The 22202-nt window shown below is 36.1% G+C and overlaps 1 protein-coding gene and 1 long non-coding RNA gene across 3 annotated transcripts; both read left to right on the forward strand.

The window, feature by feature from the left end:
• The first annotated feature begins 376 nt into the window (after nucleotides 1-376).
• On the forward strand, nucleotides 377-7355 carry LOC133875299 (uncharacterized). 2 transcript variants are annotated; one of them, XR_009901442.1, is made up of 3 exons: nucleotides 377-2295; nucleotides 6662-6767; nucleotides 7105-7355. It is a non-coding gene; the product is annotated as an uncharacterized LOC133875299 (long non-coding RNA). The 2 variants fall into 2 exon arrangements; XR_009901441.1 differs by having other exon boundaries at nucleotides 963-2295; nucleotides 7114-7355.
• Nucleotides 7356-10077: 2722 nt separating this feature from the next.
• Nucleotides 10078-13333, forward strand: LOC133875308 (small ribosomal subunit protein eS1-like). The gene is made up of 7 exons (XM_062313405.1): nucleotides 10078-10200; nucleotides 10304-10351; nucleotides 10428-10533; nucleotides 11546-11683; nucleotides 11790-11975; nucleotides 12418-12618; nucleotides 13018-13333. The coding sequence occupies exons 1-7, from the start codon at nucleotides 10190-10192 to the stop codon at nucleotides 13111-13113; spliced, it is 786 nt and encodes a 261-aa protein (XP_062169389.1). The 5' UTR covers nucleotides 10078-10189; the 3' UTR covers nucleotides 13114-13333.
• Nucleotides 13334-22202: the final 8869 nt, after the last annotated feature.

A 22202-nucleotide genomic window follows, 5' to 3' on the forward strand; every position in this document is an offset into this window, starting at 1 on the left:
ATATATATATATATATTAAAAATTAAAATTAAAAATATTATTTTAAATTTTTCATCTTCAGAGTTCACAACGTTTGTGAATTTTACATTTTGCTCAAGTTTTTTATGCGTATTTTGAGTTTTGGTATTTCATGTGCCTTGCATCTTTTTCCTTAAAATTTTCACATGATCAACTTGAGTATTTGCTTTGAAAATAAAGTTAATCATTTTTCTTTCATCACTTTCAATTGCATTCCTTAGTATTGTCTCATACATTTGGATTCGTTTAGGATCATCATGTTCATGATTTGTATCATTCTTCACTTAGCATTGCATGAGTGTCAATTGATTACTTGTGTTTTTAGGATGTGCTTCACTTAGTCTTGGATTGCATTAGTCTTAAAGTTAGCTTTAGATGTTTAAGGTTAGTGAATTGCATTGGTTTTGTTCATTGTGTGTTTAGGTATAGGTCATCTTCTACACTTAGTTGCATTAATATTAGGTTGGGTGTGATACCCCGCTAGTAATTATAAAAGTTAAGTTAGAACTATATGGATTTAAAGATTTAATGCATGAGCTGTTTTGCTAGATAGACAGAATAGTTAATGTTGGTTGCTAAAAATGTTTAAAAAGTAGGGTGCTAGGATTTGATTAAAGTACTTAATTTGTTTATCAAAAAAGTATCAATTAATGACCATAGAAATGGATGGATGTTTTGTAGCTAGTATGAGTATTGAAGTGTGTAAATTCTGATAGAATATCAATATCCCTTATGAACACTTGAGTTTCAGCCAATTAGGTGATAAAATTTTTAAGATAGAAATTTTGTTAAGTGATGATAAGCAATATGTGATTTTTAGAATTTAATTATTGATTATAAAGTTAATAGATAGAAATTTTTACTGTATGGAAATTACATTTAATGGTAGTTTTGGCCATTCAAGTGTTTAGCAAAAGAAGACCTAAGGAACTTTTGCTACATTAATTTATTTCGAGGTTGAAGTTGTTTAGGTATGAACAATGTTACTGTTTGAGGTAATTAGTAAGAAATATTACTATTGGACAACAATGGAAATTTCAGCTTAAGTGTTTAATATCACTAAGGATAACCAAACGCTAGAGATTTGATCAATTCTTTATCAAAGGTCAAAAGATGTGATTTGTAAACTGTCAATATTAGAGTACACAAAAGGCTTTGTAAGTATGAATTGAGGTATACTATAGTCGAATGATTTGATTAACACCTTAGAAATTTTGTAAGGAACTTGTTATTGGTGTTTGGGAGCCTTCCAAAATTGAGAAAAAAATATTTTATGACATGATAAGAACGAGTAAAGAGCTCTATTGACAAAAGAGAAAATTTAGACATGGATACATGGTGACACCTAGATTTTTTTTATACGATTTAAATTGCAAGATTGTGAGGAATTATAGGATTACGATTATTGAAGCGTTGGAATCCCAAATTGATATGTACACTTGAGGTATGAAAACATAGGTGGTAAATTTTGGGATATTTGAATATTTATGATTTAGCTTGATGGTGACAGTGTAAGAGTATTAAAAAGACATAAAGTTTCAATTGATTCCCCATGTTATTAGGATGTGCTGCACTTAGACTTAGATTGCATTAGTCTCATCTATATTTTCTCATTTAAACTCAGGTTTAGATGCTTTTAAGGTTGGTGATTTGCATGCTCATTTTCTACACTTAGTTGCATTGACTTATGATTGAGAGGTTACACTTTGTGTCGTACACTTAGGATTATCGTCCCTTAGTATTCACATTAAGTTGTGTCTCATCATTAAGGATCTTCAATCTTGTGTTATTATCAAACCTCTCTTGACATGTTTACCAAGGTAAGAGAACTAAAGTAAATAATGCAAGGGAGTAAAAACAAAAAAACTTAACAAAATCTTTTTTAGCATGTATACAGGTTGTTGTTTCTCTTGTTTGCTGCTTCAGAATGTGAAGTTCAGATTGTCAAGGCCTTTGAAACTTCAAAATGAGAAAGATGGCTCCATTGTCTCAGTCTTTTATGCATCTCTCATACACGATTTTCAGAGCTTCCATAAAGAGTATTGAGAGACTAGTAACAAGAAATACAACACAAGGTTCTTGAGTATTGTTCCAAGAACTTGTTTGTCTGAAGATTTTTGGATTGGGATTCAAGCCATCATGTTGCGACTACACAATCAAAGTTCCAACTAAACACTATTGGTGGTGATCGATAAGGAGTTTATTCTCTAAAGAACGACCAACTGAGGAGTTAGAGTTGAAGTACGTGAGGAGCGAGTTATCCTACATATTGTCTTGGTAAGGTTTTTCATCTTGATTTGGTGTAGTAATTGTCTCCTCACTATAACGGCGGGGTGTACAAGCGTTTCATAACCGCAACCGCTTTAGGTGGCCGATTATCATTTTTAAGTAACAGCAACTGCTAAGTCGGCTCGTAGTTAACCGCAACCGGCAGTTATGCAATTGTTAAATGCATGTTATTAATGGTTAACTGCTTTTCAAGTAATGGGCCCTTTGGACTCTTTTAGTGTTTGAGCTTCTTTCGTGCCTCTTTTTAGAACCTATTTTAGACTTTTCAAGTAATGGTCTTTTGTAAACTAAAATGAGAAATAGGGTAAAATGCCTTTAGCACTTGATGCTAAGGTATTGTATTAGAATTGTATATATATTGTTTTTACAGAGGCTGTGTATCTTAGTATTCTATAATTACATAGGTTAGATATGGTAAGTAGGATTCTGTCCTATAAGGTAATATAGCCGTTGGGGTGTATATGAGGAATGAAGTTAATGAGAGGAACTAGAGGTATGTAAGGTATGCTAGTTGTAGGTGATGTGCGAGTATTCTATTGAGGAGAGATTCCTTGAATCACGGCTGTAATTTCTGGATGCTGCTTGCTGTCATTCGGTGAGAGCACTGCTGGAGTAATAGCTTGATTTGCTGAGTAGGATCCGGGTGTGTTGGGTGAGTTTACTATCTTATCCTTAACATCCCCCACAAACTGATGGGAGGGACGACTGGAAGTTTTTCACACAAGTAGCAGAAGCGATCGGCGGTGAGGCCTTTGGTGAAGAGGTCAGCAACTTGATCAAGTGTGGAAAGGTAGCGGAGCTTGATATCTTTGTTGAGAACTTTTTCTTGAATGAAATGAACGTCGACTTCGATGTGCTTAGTGCGAGCATGGGATACGAGATTTGTTGTTAGGGCTAGAGCACCAGAATTATCACACCAAATTGTGGGTAGAGAAGGTAGTGAAAGCTGTAATTCCCGGAAGAGCATGCGGAGCCAGTAGAGGTTGGCAGTGGCGAGGGACATGGCGCGGTATTCTGCTTCGGTGCTGAACCTGGAGATGACATGCTGTTTCTTGGCGGACTAGGAGATGAGGTTAGGACTGAAGAAGGTACTGTACCCCGTGGTGGAGCGGCGATCGTTAGGATTGCCAGCCCAATCTAAGTCGCAGAATCCTGTGAGGGTGAAGGAGCCTTTTGTGTAGAGGAGGCTTGAGTTGGCGATTCCTTTCAAGTACTAAAGAACCCATTTGGCTGTTGTCCAATGAACTAAAGTAGGGGTGTACATGTACTGGTAAAGCTGATTGACGGAGTAGGCGATGCCCGGACGAATGAGTGTGACGTATTGGAGAGCACTGACGATGTGGCGATATTTTGTGGGATTGGGGAGAACTTCACCGGCAAACTTGGACATTTTGGAACCAGAAATGCAAGGTGTGCGGTAGGGCTTGGAGTCCGCCATTCCAACATGGAGGAGGAGGTCTTGTATGTATATTGATTGCCGGAGATGGAGGCTAGTGGAGTACCAAATTGTTTGAATGCCAAGGAAGTAGGAGAGAGGGCCAAGATCCTTCATGGCGAAGTCACCCTGAAGTTTGACAATGAGGGACTGCATGGTGGCTGCATTGTTACCTATGACAATTATATCATTGACGTAGACTAAAATAAAGACGTGAGAGCCGTTAGTATGATAAACAAATAATGAAGGATCAACTTGAGAGCTAGAAAAACCAAGTTCAAGTAAAGAGTGAGAGAGACGTGTGAACCAGGCCTGAGGAGCCTATTTCAAACCATAAAGAGCTTTGTGCAATTTACACACATGGTTAGGAAAGTTAGGATCCACAAACCCTTGGGGTTGTTCCATGTAGACATCTTCATCAAGGAAACCGTGAAGAAAAGCATTGGAGACGTCCAATTGCTTGATGGTCCAGTCAACTTGGACATCCAATGTTAAAAGTAACCAGATTGTAACCGGTTTAATAACAGGGTTGAAAGTGTCATGATAATCAATCCCACAAAGTTGGTCAAAGCCTTTGGCTACTAAACGAGCTTTGTATCGCTCAATACTTCCATCGGGGTTTTGTTTAATTTTGAAGACCCATTTGTTGCGAACGACATTGTGGTTGGGAGGGCGAGGGCGAGGGCAAAGGGACCAGGTTTGGTTGGAGAGGAGAGCTTCGAATTCTGTTGTCATGGCTGCAATCCATTTTGGTGTGGATGGTGCCTGGTGGTATGTGGAGGGTTCAGGGGGAAGGAGGACATTGTTGTAGGTAAGGATGGGATACTTGTTGGCAAGGAAGGTGGTGAAGTCGGGGAAAGAGCGTGGTTTGGAGGAGCCGGTTTGGGAGCGAGTGACGGGACGATTGTTGGGAGTAACAAGGTGGGTAGGGAGGGCTGGGATTATCAGGGGTAGTTTGTGCGGGAGGGACAGGTGGGGGGAGGTCTGGAGAGGAATTAAAGGAAGGAGAACCTAGAACTTAGCCAAGTCGGAATTGGTTCTCATGGGAAATGCTAATAATGTGGCTAGGTTGACTGGAATTCTGGGTCGTGGGATTGTGTCATTGCTGTTGAAATATCTTGGTCTTCATTTGGGGGCATCCTATAAGGCCAAGCATATATGGGATGGACGTGTTATTGAAAAGATAGAATGTCGGTTGGCTAGTTGGAAAATGTTGTATTTGTTTATGGGTGGTAGGATTTCCCTTATCAAGAGCACCTCATCCAACCTACCTACATACTTCATGTCATTTTTCCCCTCTCTACGAGTGTTGCAATCCGTATTGAGAAGTTCTAACATGATTTCTTATCCGGTAGGCTAGGTGAAGAGTTCAAATATCACCCGGTGAGATAATCCAAGGTTTGCATGCCAATCTTTGAGGGAGGGTTTGGGGTTAGGAACTTGTTGAGGTTCAATCATGCTCTCTTAGGTAAATAGCTTTGGCGCTATGAATTTGAAAGAGGGGCTTTGTAGAGAGTGGTGGTAGACTCTAAATATGGAAGTTCATAGGGAAAGTGGTGAGTTTATGGAAGAATATTAGGAGGGGTTGGGGAAGTTTTGTAGTCATACTAGATTTTCTCATTAAATTATATTGGACTTTCCAAAAAACACTATATGCATGTAGTGCTTGCAAAATGAAGACTTTAGACCTAGGTCAAAATATAAGCTTTAAGAAAGACACTGTTGTACTGTACATTCATCTGGCCCTTTTAGACAGTCCTCTCAAGTTAATTTTTCCTTTAATTTTTAATTTTATTTTTTTAGAGGCTAATCTGCTTACATTATTTTATTCATTTTGTTCAAGATGTGCTTATGCTCTGTTCTAAACTTTATTATTTGCAATAAAAAGGCTAAGAGAGTGAAAAAATTTAGTTTTTGTTGATGATAATGATGATAAGTTTGTGAATATTGTTTATTGTATATATTAATATACGTTTAATCCTATTTGAGGCACCTTCTGCCTTGGCTACCTTGCTTCAAATATGTTCATTTTTTTGTTTTAAAAAAGCTTCTTTCTGCACAAGATGAACTGCGGACATTATTGGGTGATTTGGTTGGGGTTTGAAAATTGTTGTCAACTCAAAAACCTTATGCTAGTGGTTTTAGTGCTCACTTCCCTTAGAGATTTTTGTAACTCTAGGGAATTGTGTGCCAAACTGGATAACTTTACAACTGCAAGGATTGGTATTGGCCTTCAACCTATTTGAGGGTTAAACCAAAGTGGCAATGAGCTTGAATTCAATTATTTGTGTCGTACTTCAAATATTGATAATAGAATTAAAACTTTTTGCCCTTTCAAGTTCTATCCTAGTGCAAAGTTACCTGCTGTGAATCTGGAGGGTAAAATATCCCCTTCATGCTCTGTCATTTTGCTATCCTAGGAACTCTGTTCACTGGTTGAGCCATCCATCAGTAAGCGTGTGTTTCTCGGGGAAATTAACTCTCATCCTGCTTGGGAAATTAACTCTCCTCTTTAGAGAACAACCCTTGATAGCCACTGCATGGCTGGCTTAATTTTAATTTTCTGCTTTGCTGGTTATATGGAAGAAAATTAATGTTCGATGGATGTCTGAATTGAATTTGAAAAACTGGAGAAATGCTCATATTTGAATGTGAATCAAGAAATTATCTTTATTCAGAGATTTATCATAAAAATATATTATTTTTTTGGAGAATGAAACGTTTGATCTGGAAGGGAAAATGGGAAATAAATAATTCATCAAGTTTGTTCTACTTTGGAGAATGAAGTGGTATTTACTACTATTGCTTGAGGAAATTTGGGAAATGCTTTGGAGTAGAGCTGAAAAATCTTTGATGTCAACAATATCTATTCTTCCACATATTTTTCTGTTTTATATCTTTTTTAATTTTTCTCTCCAGCCACAGAAACCTTCAAGATGGCTTGACTGATGACATGGTTGGGCTGGCACAGCAACTTAGGGAGCGTAGTCTGATGATAAGCCAGTCCCTGCAAAACATTGAAAAAGTAAGTATCCTTATTTTATGGTATCCAATTTGGGACACAGAGAGTTAAGAAGCTTTGGGGGTTGAGGTGTCCACACTCATTATCATTGTTTGCTTATAACACCGTTTTTTTTTTTTTTTGAATAATAATTTATTAGGAATTTATTAGAGAAGGTGAATAAATAGGTAGCTCCAGCTTTCTGGTACATGGACATAAATTTTGGATTCATTGTTATAAAACCATTTCTTTGTCCTGCAATTCTCTGTTGGCAATATTTACCCAGTTCCCCGTGAAAATTAATCTTTGTAATGACATGTATATTCATCATGGTTGTGCTTCTAATTCGCGTCACCTGAAGCTTCTTCAGTCAGTTATGCTCATCTTTCTTCCCGATCGGAGATGATATTGAAGACCACTCTGGATGCGCAAGACTACCATATATGTATGTCAAAATAGAGCGTTGTTACCGATAATGAAGAAAATCTGGGAGAATGTTTTGGACATTTAGTTGGAAATTTCATGTTGTCAAATCTTTTATTTTATTTTGAGAGTAGAACACTACAACTAGACACAGTAAACTGTATTCTAAAATAGTATTCTTTTATTTTATTGTAGTTTTTTGTGGTCATGATTATGAAGGTAGAATTGATAAAAGGCATCATTAAAATGGTAATTGCTCATCTGTTGTCTAATGGTGATACCTTAAAACGACATTAGAAACATCTTAAACGTTGGCCAGGGTGAAGAAGATGGAGAACTTTCTTTTGTTCTTTATTAGTGAATCCTTCGATGCAACCAACATGTTCCGACGGTCAGTGTGTATGTATGTAGCTCTTGGATAGGAGTTATGTTAACAGATCGACAATATTTTGACGAGATTAGTAGAAGAAATTAAAGGTCAACAAAAGAACTTCTCCCCCTTGGTTGTTTGCTCTATGTGATCATCTGATTCATATTGTATATGTAGAATTCCAAACTACCATTCTATTTATTGATGTTTTCTTCCTCCAACACCAGTATTGTACCACCCTCATATTTGGTATAAGTTTAATAAGAGTTTTAGAAGGTTTTAAAAGAATAATAACGCTAAAAGTCCAAACTTGTGTCCATTCAAAAATGAAGTAACTTTTAAAATTAACATTGAGCGTGTGATTAATCACTATTAAATTTTGATCAAATTGTGATTTTAAAAGTCATCTCATTTTTTTATGGATACAAAATGGGCATTTAGAATTACTCCTAAAAGAGATCATGAAAAATGATTGATTTTATAATTTAATGTTTGATTCATATCATATGGCATATAGAATAATTAATAGGCAATAAAACCTTATAATTTTTCTTGTAGCATAATCTTTTATTAATTAAGTGTATTTCCTACCTTCAATCATACTTAATTAAGGAAAAGTCTTGCTAATTAATTAGTCTTGGTAACACCAACTCCTTTTTTTTTTTTTTTGAAATGCAAATGACCACCTTGCCTATGTTGTAGATCCTTTAAGCCCATAATTCCGGAATGGGATGGTCTTGGACTCTTGGTGGGATTTTCCCAACAAGTTTCAACTAATGTTATGTTTGTTTAGGCGTAAAATATTTTTTGAAGTTTGGTGTAGCCGAAAATAATGGTCAACGGAAATCATTTTCCATTTATACTCCGTTTGTTTCGGCGTAAAATGATTTCTGAAAAATGATTTTGACATTTTACGGGGTTTGGTAGGGGCGAAAATAATGGTCAACAAAAATTATTTTCGGTTTAACCGTAAAACCTTCTTTAATTTTTGGAAAACGAAACCGTAAATCATTTTCCGAAATTAAACTCTCCATCCTTGCATGCACGTTTGATATCCAATTGCCGGAATCCGGCAATGGTCGGTTGTCAGAATCCAAGCGGTACCAAAATCCGGCAACATTTGGCCACCGAAAAATTGCCGGCGCCAGAATTCGGCGACATTCGGCCACCATCGCCGATGCCGGCAGACTAGATTCCGGCCGAATCTAGCTAGAATTCGGCCATGGTCAGAAGTCGGCCAGATCTGGCCAAATTGGCCGGAATCCGGCAACGGCAGCCGGACGTTGCCAGATTCCAGCGACAGTTGCATTTTCTCCTTTAGTAATTTTTTCGTGCAAATCAAACGCAAAAAAATATTTTCGAGAAAATTATTTTTTTTGAAAATGATTTCGTCGAAAATATTTTACGACGAAAACTATTTTACGTCGAAACAAACGGAGTATTAACTGTAAAACTTCTTTAATTTTTGGAAAACATTTTTTGGATTTAAACTCTTCATTCTTGCAGACAAGTTTGTGGGAATTCGCCACCATCAAGCATTAGAGTTTGTTGGTAGCCCGAATCTACCGCCGAAGGTCCTTGAATTTTGGTATCCCATTGCCGGATTCCGACAAAACATGTCGGAATCCGAAACTAATTCGCCAGAATCCGGTGACGTTCGACATTGTCGTTGGATTTCGATTAGTTTGGCCGAAATCCAGCAAAAATGACCAGATTCCGGCCAAGCCAGGTTCCTGCTAGTATGGCCGAAATATGGTTGTATTTTATCAGATTCTAGCCAGTTTGCTGGAATTCGGTGAATGTGGCTGGAATCCTGTCGGCTAGTGACAGAATCTTGTCACCGGTTATTTTTTGCCGTTGGTGATTTTTTCGTGCAAGCCAAATGCTGAAAAATATTTTTAGGGAAATCATTTTTTAAATTTCGTTGAAAATATTTTATGATGGAAAATATTTTGCGTTGAAACAAACGGAGCATAAGCCTAACAATTTTTTATACTTACTGCGAACTCGATACAAACTCAACACAAAATTAACAACATGGCTTAAACCCAACATTTAGGACTGACAATTTTTTATACATATTTATCGACATGGCTTAAACCCAATATTTAGAATTGACAATTTTTTATATGACCCGCAAATTTAACATCAACCAAATATGAAATTAGTAGGTTAATGTTGATAAGTTTAACTCGTTTAATTAAATGAGTTAAATTAAAATTAACGTATATAATCTTATACCAATAGCTCAACGCAACCTAAATCCAACCCACAAATACAATTGTTATCCCTAATTTCAACCTAAAATTTATGTGGCCTCAATACCATCATCCTTTCTCTCCAAATCCGTTTGTATTAACAGACAGCACAAAAGACCATGCGTTTTAGGGCAGAGGCGATAAGGGAACGACGCCGCTTACTTATAATGCTTCCTGCATCAGCACATATACAAAACGTGACAAAATTACCCTCTTATCCCACCAAAATGACACTCCCACCCTCCAAGTACAACCACCCAAAGCACAATATCCCATATCCAAGACCTATATAACCCCAAACACAAAATTAGGGTTTTTGTGCTGCTTATAAGGTTTGCTCTCCATAGCCGTCGTCGCTCCCTCACCTCCCCAAGCTCCTCTCACCTCCTGCAACCATGGCCGTCGGGTACTCTCTCTCTTGGTCTATATGTACATATGTGTGTTTGTGTGTAAAATGGCATACATGGATTTATGAGACACTGATACATTGGTGTGTTTGTATGGAACAGAAAGAACAAGAGGATTTCCAAGGGGAAGAAGGGAGGCAAGAAGAAGGCGTGAGTATTATCTTCTTATTTTTGATTCGTTTTCGTTTTTCGTGGTATATATTTATTTGTATGTGTGTATCTACAGGACTGATCCGTTCGCCAAGAAGGACTGGTATGATATCAAGGCCCCTTCAGTGTTCCAAGTGAAAAACGTGGGCAAAACCCTTGTTACACGCACTCAGGGTACCAAGGTGAGTTTTTTTTTTTTTTTTTTTTTTTTATCCATTTGTTTGTTTGTTTGTTTTCATTTTATGGGTTTTGTAAGTTGTTTGGTTGCCGAGAAAAAGTCAGAAATTTAGTTGAAATTTGAATCTGGGGTTTCTCCGCTGTGTCTTGTTAAAGCTTTTTCTGGTGCTGAAGATTGAATCTTATTTGGGTTAGACGGGGATCGTTACTTGAACCTTTAATTGTTAAAATGGCCCAGATTGATTGATTAGATCTCTGCAAGTGTGGTCTTTGTGCTAGATTTTTACGTAAGACACAGTTTTGTGTGCGATTAAAGGCTCTGGAATGTATCGAAGAAAACCCTGTTTCCTATTTTCTGTGCTGTCCGGTTGTCAGTTTCATTCAATTGCTTGGTGGAGGTTCTTGATTTCTCTGTTCCGAAGGGTGAACTTTTTGAGTTGCTTTCGAAGACCTTTGTACTTTTTTCTTATCAACCAAGGTTAATCATATTTTTAAATTTAGTTCTAACAAAAAAATCATTATTTTTAAATTTTGTAGTTTTGTGACAATTGCATTTCGCATGTGAGCCCTTGCATCGGTAATGTTTTAGTAGAGTGCATCTTGAATTTTTTCTTGAGATGTTCACAACTTGTATAATGTTTCATTGTTTGTAATCCTATTTGCCTTTTCATTATAAAACTATGAGATTCTTCGAATATGGAAGTACCAATTTGCAGTGCCAAGAACACTTGCTGTTTTCCTTTCCAGTGTCAGTTTTTATTACCTTCTATTGTTTCTTGCACTTTAATAATTTAATTTTGCCCATTACATCTGTGCCCTATGTCTTCGATTCTGTGACCACTTTTGCTTTTGATACTTTGTGAAGTTATGGAACGATGTCAATAAATCAATGTGATGCTGCTCCCTAATGTGATTTTGCAGCGATTCTGTTGTCTTTTTTATTATGCTTGTTGATGGTGAGTGGATGTTTACTTGTGTATGCGTTGAAATATATGACCTCTGTTGTTTCTCTAACAGATTGCTTCAGAAGGACTCAAACATAGAGTCTTTGAGATATCAATGGCTGACCTTCAGGAAGATGAGGATCACGCTTACAGAAAGATCAGATTGAGAGCTGAAGATGTTCAAGGGAGGAATGTTCTGACAAATTTCTGGGTATGATTGCATTATATTGTTGCATCTGCTGCCAACATTGTTTGTTTGATGTTTCTAATGAAAATCAATCACACCTGCTTTTTTCATATTTTCTCAAAAATTTCAGGGAATGGATTTTACGACAGACAAGTTGAGGTCTTTGGTAAGGAAATGGCAGACCATGATTGAAGCTCATGTGGATGTGAAGACTACTGACAATTACAGTTTGCGGATGTTCTGCATTGGATTCACTAAGAGGCGTCAAAACCAGGTCAAGAGGACCAGTTATGCCCAGTCCAGCCAAATTAGACAGGTGATATTATAGTATCATGTTTTGGCGAACTAAATATTTATGACATTATTTTCAGCTGCTTGGTTTAGTATCACTTCCACTGTTTTGTTCTGTAGAGATTTGATTGTGTTTGTTTCTTGTAATTTCTGATTTTTCTGTCTTTACTGACAGAATCAAGAGCAATGTATTTTGGATTAAATGGTTTGTTCCGATGTTATACTTCTTGATTAATGTAATAACAGAGAATATAAAAAAATTAGTAATTGAGCCAAATGAATCTCATCCTTGGCTTATATCCCAAGTAATATGTTGCTCAATGTCCATTTGCTTTACATTAAAATTGGTTTTGAACTCTCCATTTGGTTGAACTGCAAAGTATTTTGATGATTGTCTCATCATCTGAATGCCATATTTTGATATATCTTTACCTGCATAATACAAATAATGTTGCTTCTGTTGTTAGATCCGTCGCAAGATGAGGGAGATAATGATAAACCAGGCTTCGTCGTGTGATCTGAAGGAGTTGGTTCGCAAGTTTATTCCTGAGTCAATTGGCAAAGAGATTGAGAAGGCAACAACCGGCATCTATCCTCTACAAAATGTGTTTATTCGGAAAGTCAAGATCTTGAAAGCTCCAAAATTTGATCTTGGAAAGTTGATGGAGGTAAGACTCTCCCTCCCTTTCCTCCAAAATGTTTAGTATGTGTACAACATCAAACCAGTTAATAAGTTACACTCTGGGGCTTTCGAATTTTTGTCGTTTGCAATTTCAAGCTTTTGCAAATTAAAAACACTATGCAATGAAGGTTATCAAATCGTTCATAAAAGTTTTCACCCTGTGAAGACAGAGCATCTTAAATTTAGGTTCTGAAGTTGTGAGGATGGTCGGATTTAGTTAACTCAGCACATTTTGAATTAAGAAGTTGCCTTCATGAAGCTACTTAGAATCCCTGTACTTGTGGTTTTATATCTTCTTCTGAAGTTTTTGAGCTCCATCAAGTTTCTGTATCCTGCATTCATTATCTCTCCATGTTTTTGGACCTGTTGTGGTCTGTGTATGTAGGTTCATGGTGACTACTCTGATGATGTTGGTGTCAAGGTGGAGAGGCCTGCTGACGAGACAATGGCCGAGGTGCCTGCTGAACCAGTTGGAGCTTGAATGAGGGATTCTATTGCATTTTAGCTTTCCCTTTTTTTTTTTTAAGTCAGTTTTGAAAGTTGTTTTTCTCGGTTTTGTTTATGAAGAATGGTTACTATCGGTTTTGTTCATGTGTCTCATTCGAGAATTAGAATGGTTATTAAAAAAACACATTTGTCTGTTTATTTAAGACTTCTACCCGAATACAACATAACGAAGATATGTGTTGGTCTTTTTCTCATCCTCTTACTTTTGACAATTACAATTGGATCCTGAAGTTCATTTAAAAAAAAAAAAAACCCAGAAAACCAAACTTCTAACCAATAAACCCAACAACATAAAGTAACAAAAAATAATTACCAACATACTCAATCCAAACTTGTATTAGCTTTTAATCTTGGACCCGTAACAGGTGCAAGGAATGGAAGCATAAAATTAAATGTTTTCGGATTTTTATATCCCAATTTGATTCTAAATTCAACTCGATCGAAATTACAAATAAACAGCATATGAAAACATTATCCTCAAGCACAAACATGTGGGAAAGTTTAGTCTTCAAATAGGAAAGCTCAATTTTCATTATTGTCATTTCAGAACTAAAATCTAAGTTAGGCTTTTTTTTCATCCCTTCATAACTATCAGAACTAAAAATTGTGGTTTGATGACTCATTGGATAAGAATTAGGCAATTGTGGTGGACAATGGGGATGTTGGGATAAATAGAATTTTGAGCTTGGTTATACTTATATGAATTACTATAAAAGTTTTTTATTCCTTACGAAGAAATAATGGATTTTGGTTATAAAGGATGGAGAGTCATGCAAAATCCACAGTCCTTGGTGGCAACGGTCCTGAAGGAAAAATATATTCCTAATGGCTCCTTTCTGTCTGCCTCTCTTGGGAGAAACCCATCTTATGTGTGGAGGAGCATTATGAAGGCGAAGGACCTATTGGAGAGAGGATTGGTTTGGAGGGTTGGAAATGGAGAACAGATAGCTATTTGGGGGGATAGGTGGCTTTCCAAACCCACCCTCTAACCAGGTGCATTCTTCGGTTGGCCAACTGCATAGGGGATCAAAGTGTCTGCTTTGATAGATCACTCCACTGGTACATGAGATTATCCTCTAATCCAATCCAGTTTCGTGAAATATGAAGCCGATATAATTTGTAGCCTACCTCTTCGTTCTCTTTCTCAACCGGACCGGTTAATTTGGTCAGGAACTAAACATGGATGTTTTTCGGTTAAAAGTGCATACCATATGGAAGTGACTAACCGATCCCAAGAAAGGGGGGAGAGTTCGAATGCCAATGAGCTGAAAGTTTTTTGGAAGAGGATCTGGAAGTTGGAAGTCCCTGCAGTGGTGAAGAACTTTGTTTGGAAGTTGGGGAACAATTTGCTCCCTACAAAGGAACTCTTGGTCCAGAAGCATATAGGTCAAGATCCCTACTGTCCTTTTTACTTGAGCAATACGGAATCAGCTAGTCGCATTATTTGGGAGTGTCAATCTTCCAAGGGGGTCTGGCAGGAATGTAGCAGGAGAGTTCAAAAGTTATCTATGCAGGTCAGTGATGGTTTTGATTTCCTTTTTCAGCTTTTTTCCAAATTAGAAGATGAGGCAATTGTGGAGGTAGTTACAGTGGCAAGGTTGATTTGGATCGTCGGAATTCCTTTGTCTTTCTCAATGAGTTCTCTACCCCCAATCAGATTGTTAGTGTGGCAAAGGAGCAGATGGAGTCTTACAAACAGTCCATAGAGAGGGAGACCCTGGATGGAAATTCAACTAAACCTCCGTGCTCTCCACCGTCCCATGTTGGCTGGCATAGACCACCTTCTGGTTGGTTTAAATGTAATTGGGGGACAACCTTTTCAAAGGAAAATAACACGTGGGGTTTGGGAGTGGTTGTGCGTGACAGTGAAGGACTGGTGGCAGCAGCGATGTTGAGCTCTGGCCTTTTTCCACAGGACTCTGATATTGCAGCAGCACTAGCAGTGTGGTGAGCAATTGGGTTTTGTAAGGAAATGGGATTCTCCCAGATGATCTTTGAAGGGGATGCTTTAGTGGTGATCAAAGCTCTCAACTCTGATGCTGTTTGCTGGAGCAGGTATGGTCATGTTATGGATGATTCCAAGATCCTGTTGAAAGACTTTTCACAGGTTTCAGTGCAACATGTGGGCCGAAGTGCCAATCGAGCAGCTCTTTTGTTAGCTAAGTATGCTTTGAGTTCTCCGTCTGATTTGTTTTGGGTGGAGGATAATCCTCCTATTATTCAATTTGTAATCCTTGCTGAGCAAGGTTCTATTGCTTGATCAATAAGATTGCCTATTTTTACCCAAAAAAAAAAAAAGGATTTTGGTTATAGAATTTGTTTCATCATATGGGTCAGCAGAAAACGGGTTCCAGAAGAAAAAAAAAAGGGGGGGGGGGGGGGGGAGGGGGTTCACTTTACTGACAATGATTGGTTGTTGAGAAAATCTGAGACAATGTTTTGGACATTTATTTGGAAATTTCACGCTGTCAATCTTTTATTTTATTTCATTCTCAAAATTTAAACTTTGTTTTATGGGAGTATAACTAGACACGGTAAACTGTATTCTAAAATAATAATAAAATTATAATTGTTTATTGATAGTTTCTCTTTCAAATAAAAGAACAGTTTCATAGAGAAATATAAGTCTCTACTTGACCCCAAGGAAAGAATACATCACTATGGGTTTTGCAATTTTTTGTGGTCGTGATTATAAAGGTAGAATTGATAAAAGTTGTTGGGAATAATCCCACTCGGCCCATTATGAAAATTACGAGCCCCTGAGTCCACATTGGCTCGCTGGCGATTGGCTCCAAATCCACCCAGTATGAGCCCACAGGTATAAATTTAGATATCTTGGAGCCTTGGGAACCAATATAGCAAACTAGGGGTGTGCACGGGGCGGGACGAATTTCCTCCCTTTTTGCCCCTACCCGCACCCCTACGGGGGATGAAAATTGCACCCACGAATCGCACAAAAAATGGAGAATCCGTGCAATGCGAGGTGATGTGGGGTGGGGGTGTGGGTTGTGCAGGGCGTGACGAGTTCCAAAGAAAGCCTAGATCTAGAAACATGAGAATGAGAAACCAAAGCCAGATTTTCTCAGAAACCAAACAAAGGATAGAGAAATCACAAACAATGAAACAAATCAACGATTTTCGCAACAACCAAACCAAATAAAAATGAACAAAATTTTAAAAAACACTCACCTTAATCACCATCGTGCTCACCCCTAATTGCGTAAGAAAGTCCCTGGTTGGCTTTGTTTTTGTAATTCGGTCTGCAATCCTTTTTATGATCTGTAACCTGTGGTATAAATGGACCAGGGGAAAACGAAGAAGATGAAGCGTGTAACGACCCACTTTTTACAAAAATGCGTAAATGAAAATTTCGATTTCCATATGTCATTACGACGTCATCAGAGTTAAATAATTGGCAGCGGAATATATTTTTCTTTAAAAACTTAGGAACATAATACTTAAGAGCTGACTGAAATACCTCATTATATTAAATACGGACCATATGTTCTAATATAATAATTACACTTAAAGCAGTAACATATGTGCCACATATGGCACTTAATAATAAATAATCATTGTTTTAACCAACATATAAATATCACAAAAAGCCTTAGCCTAAAACATAAATACTAATAGTTGCACCATTCCTTTTATCTGCAAAAACTTGTATGTGATTGCGGTTAATACCACAATCTCATACTGTCGGAACAGTGAGTCAATTGTTTCCAATAACATAATGAAATACTGAATCATTTAAAAGTACATCACACAATATTATGATGACAGTTATATGTATGCATAATTCCTATACTCATTTTTTCCTCAAGACTTAAACCCTTAGCCTTTGTCTTAGGATTTTAACCTGCAATCTTATTCTTACTTATTGCCTCAAGATTTAAGCCGTTGGTCTTAATCTTGATTAGTGCTAGAGGACTCTGACCTTGGTCTTCTCATTATTGGTGATTACTGATCAGTGCCTGAGGACTCTAATCACCTTTGGTCTTATTTGAACCAATGATTCGAATCAGCACTGCCATGGGACTCCAACCCATCGGTCTTTCGCCATGGGACATTAACCTTCAGTTTTCAGCGATTGATTGATACCTTGGGACTCTAACCCGTAGTCTATGATCCATTAGTGCCTTAGGATGTTAACCATTGGTCTTTCTTATTAACGAGTTCATATTTTCTCATAGTAAATATACAATGATAATTTATCAGCGTGTTCATCTTACATAACAATAAAATATGTATAATAACCCAAACAAAACATGTAAAATGCCAAACAACTTATATACAATTAAATAAAACAAAATTCAAAACGTCATCAAAGAGCACCACGTATCATCCCCAATGAGTAAGAAATGCTCACAGTTATTTTTTTGCTTAAGAAAAATGTCCACACAATTATTAACTGCAGTATAATTTAATACCAATAACAGTGAATTAGTACAATCCACTAATAAACTCATGTTAATACTATTTTCATTTTCATTCTTTAAACCTTAACATAATCCCTAACATTATTTAGACATAATAACGATATATAAAATGATTTGATTATAATGCCATATATTTCATGTAAACATTATAACCGTATTTTTAGATTATGACTAAAATGGCCTTTTACATTAAAATGGTTAGCTACATATTATTAACATAATATCCTTTATAAAAATAGACATAATATTTTCATTAATATAATATTTAAAGCAGGTACTGTTTCAGTTATTTTAACTGAAACAGTGAGATACCAAAATAATTTTAAACCATCTATGGCTTATTTTTTATATCAAATTAATTTAATAACATCATTAATATAATTAATGAGTTTTATATTCTAAAAACAAGTGAATAGAATATTAACATAAAATAACCTTATTTTAATCTTTATAAAATTAGGCAGAATAACGGCATTAGTATTAACAATGCCCAAAATACTATTAAAATGTTTTGGCGGTGCAACATAAAATATATCATTTTTACTCGGGCATCACAACGACGTATTTATTAACTAAATACTCCGCTTTGAAAACCTTGTTTTCAACACAACATTAAAATGTTAGATAACTTAACTAATAACTCATAAAATCACAAATATTAAACAACATTTTATTTAAATATCCTTTTCCTTTTACTTATTCCTTACTTTTTCTTCTCTTTTCTTTCTTTTATCTATTTCTTATTTTCTTTTCTTCATCTGTATCTTTTCTTTTTATTGTCTTTCCTTTCTTTTCTCTTTTCCTTCTTCCTACTTGCACCGACTGAGAGATAGAGAGGGAGAGAAAGAGAGCTCGGGGGAGAGAGAGAGAGAAAGAGAGAGAGAGAGAGGCTTACCCACAGAGAGAAAGAGAGCTTCTATTATGATCTTCTTCTTCCTTTTCTGTTCTTCTTCTACTTGGATGGAGCTACTCGCGAGTGATAAATAGAGGGGAAAGAGTTTATTTCCTCTAGTTTTATGCTTACTGCCGAGAGAAACGAGAGAATTGAGAGGGTTTGAGAGAGAGAAGTTTATTTTGCTGTAGAACTGGATCAAGAGAAACAAAAAGATGAAGCTAGGGTGTTTTCTTCTTGTTGAAAAACCAGGAAAAACAGAGAAAAGAGAGCTAGAGAGGAACCGAGAGAGAAAATGGAGAATTGTGAAGAAAGAGATGCGTGAGAATTGAACTGAGGGAGTGGGTTTGTTTTATAACAATTTGGATGGTCAAGATTGCTTGATTTTGAACAAGCACCCCGTGCTTGGTTTATCCGCTTATCTCAGACATTGCTGGAGCTTGGGTTGTTAGAATATATAAACATATTATGCTCAACTAACATGCGCAGCAGAAAATAAAAGACAAGGATCTAAGCTTACCTCTAGCCATATTTGCTCAAGTGTTTTCATGATCTATCTGAAGAGCAAGAAAAAGTTATCTGAGGGATCTTCTAACCTATGCCTATGACTGTATTGCCGTACTGATGGTGTATACAGGCTATTAATTTATAGGCTAGGTCAGGAACCCTCAAATATGGTAAACACCATATTGTTCCTCTCATCAAGGAAACAATATTATTAATTGATTTTAAATCAATTAAACGATTTCATTACGGTAATCTAAATTAATAGAAATTACCATAACCATAATACCGTATATTATATTTATTTATTAAAATATAATTAAATATAATAGACACCGTAATATGTGATATAAAGTCCACATAAGGGAATAATATTTTATATTCTCCCACTTGGCCTTTGTGACACATAACCTTATAGTATTAGGTTCTTTAGTTTGGTCAATCACTTATGGAATCCTCCCACTCAGATAATAAATGTTACGCATGAATCATGGTGGTAAAACCATTACAAAAGAATGTCGTTCTTTCCATGTATCACAATGTAAAACACTCCTTACATGAATACTTTATGGATAGTAAAGCTTTATGAATGAATTTCCCATAAGTCATTCGGGTCCAACTTTATTTATCCTCATGGATAAAATAACAAATGTGCACAAAATATTTATTATAATAACTTTATGTCTATAAACCAAAAAGAGACAAAACAAGCATAACAAATGAATTAATGAGTTTCATATATTCCGCATGACTTTATACTTTCTTTACCAGTAAACTTTAAGTCATGGGATCCGCAATCATTAATTCAGTACTTATTTGCTCAATAGACCCTTTATGTCTCTTAATGTTATCTCTCGTACTGAGATACTTGATTTCGATTTACTTATGCTTCTACTCTTTATTCTTATAAAAGAAAATTATAGTAGAATTACCATAAAGTATCTTTATGGTCTAACTGTAAAATCGACAATATTGAGACTTTTAACAAAATGTCTCATCCATCATGCTTGTGTACCAAATTCATAGCATGTAAGAATTTTAGCTTTCTTGGTAGACGTAGCAGTTATAGTCTGCTTACTGCATCTCTAGGATATATCCCTCAAGAAGAAAATATATACCCTAAAGTGGACTTTCTACTATCTACACAATCAGCAAAACTCAAATCTGAACAACTAACCACCTCCAAATGGAAAGTATATCTTTACGTTAAGTTGTACTTCTTGGTTCTTTGCGTATACCACAAGACTTTATTTACAGCACTTTATTGACCCAGTATTCTTACTGTCAGTCCATTGGTTGAGTCTAGTGCAAGCCTACGCTTGCTTTAGGTTACAGATGCTTACAAAAGACTTTTCATCTGCCCTTGTTCCAATACATTTTGGGACACTGATAAGTCTTGAATTACTCAATTCAAGACCCCTTAATTTGCATTTGTTAGACCTAGTTTGTGTTATATATATAACGTTTTGTTATAGTTTTATTTTATGTCTTATTTTCAGGTCTTAGTTGAAATCTAGTTCAAAACACTTGAATTAGACCTGAAAATACATCAAGGGTAATTTGGTCATTTCTAGAGTTCAAGGCTGATCCTGAAAAGATGAAAAATTGACCAAGGCAAATCGATCGATCGATTATTTCTTCAGTAAAGAAATCAATGATCGCATTATCAGTCGAAGAAAATCAATCGATCCAAAGTCGATCGATCGATTATTTATGCAGCCACGAAGTCGATCGATCGAACTTGGATATTTTCTGAGAAAATCTTCGGATGTCGACATGCTTTGTGTGGATGAAATTAATCCAATTTGGACGGTTCACAGAAGATGTCGACAATATTTTGTGCGGCAAAAAATCGATCTTTGATGTCGCCTTTGTAAATTAAATCTTTATATATATGAGATTAGGATTTAGGGTTTAAACATGCATCTTTTGGGGATTTCGGATTTGCTCAGATGTATCAACTTAATTTATTGTATTTTTAGTTTCCTTTGATGCAACTCTCTGGACCGAAATTCAGAAAGCTTAATTCCTTTGTATTTCTTCCTTAAATTTCATGTTCTTAGCTTAGTTTGTTTTTCTTTTCCTTTCTTTTCTTGTAATCCGAATTTTATAAGTTTTAATCTACTGTTTTAGTTCATTTTTTTATTGTTTCTTTACTGTTTTTCATAGATTACATGCTTAGATTAGTTTACTTCATGTCTAGCTAAATTAGTTATTAGGGTTTGATCAAAATCTTTTCTAAAACCATGAGGTGTTCTTAATGTTCTTAGGATTTTCTAGATGTGTTTGATGATTGTGAAGGGCTAGATGATTGCAAAACCCATGCTAAAAGGTTTTGTCTTCAAGATTCCAATCCATTTATTCATGAAAAAGGGATTTGCTTGTATATGAGTTTTCTTTGATTCATGAGTAAAATCAACGTTCTTGAAAGAGAACGATGTCTTTTGCAATGGTTCTATTTGATATGATGTGTGTTTACCTATTGGAGTCACCTTATAGTGTAAAATGTCTTTCCATTGTAGTTTAAATTTTACATAGAATAGATCGGTGTGAAACTAGGTACCTTATCATTGTGGCCTAATTAGGGTTTTCATGTATCGTGTATGCTTATTAGAATGTTTTATAAAGTAGTAAACTAGGGAGCATCAATCCCCCACACCTTTGGTAGTATAAACGTTTTTTAATTATAAATTAATTTTTACGTGGTAAGTGTTTGATGTGAAACTAGGTGCTTTATAACTACGTCCTAACGAAAGTATTTTCATGTCGAGGTCGTCGTAATGGTTGACGCTCATTATGCGCTCATATCATGCATGTTGGGAAGATCCATATAGACTTTAAGCATTTCATTGGTTGAGGACTAGATGAGATCAATACCCTAAGTTTCTTTTAAGTTTGTTTTCAATTTACGCTTTCCTTTACTTTACTTGTTGTAGCTTCAATTCTACAACCTTTACTTTTGTTTTCTTTTCCAAAGTCAAGTTACATACACTCTTTAAGTATCCCGTTACGCAAAACAACCCACAATCTATGTGGTTCGATAACCCTTACTATAGTACAATTGATTCGTACCATTGCGAAGTTGTAAAACTTATAAATTTAAAATCCACGTAGTCGAGCTGACTACTAGACACTAATCTGCATTGAATTGGTCCCTCGTAATTGCTACTGAAGGTGCAAAATCCTTCATTCTAAATCTTCCTAAAACTTTTTTAATATGAGCCT

The sequence above is a fragment of the Alnus glutinosa genome, chromosome 1, assembly GCF_958979055.1.
Source record: "Alnus glutinosa chromosome 1, dhAlnGlut1.1, whole genome shotgun sequence".
Taxonomy (NCBI): domain Eukaryota; kingdom Viridiplantae; phylum Streptophyta; class Magnoliopsida; order Fagales; family Betulaceae; genus Alnus; species Alnus glutinosa.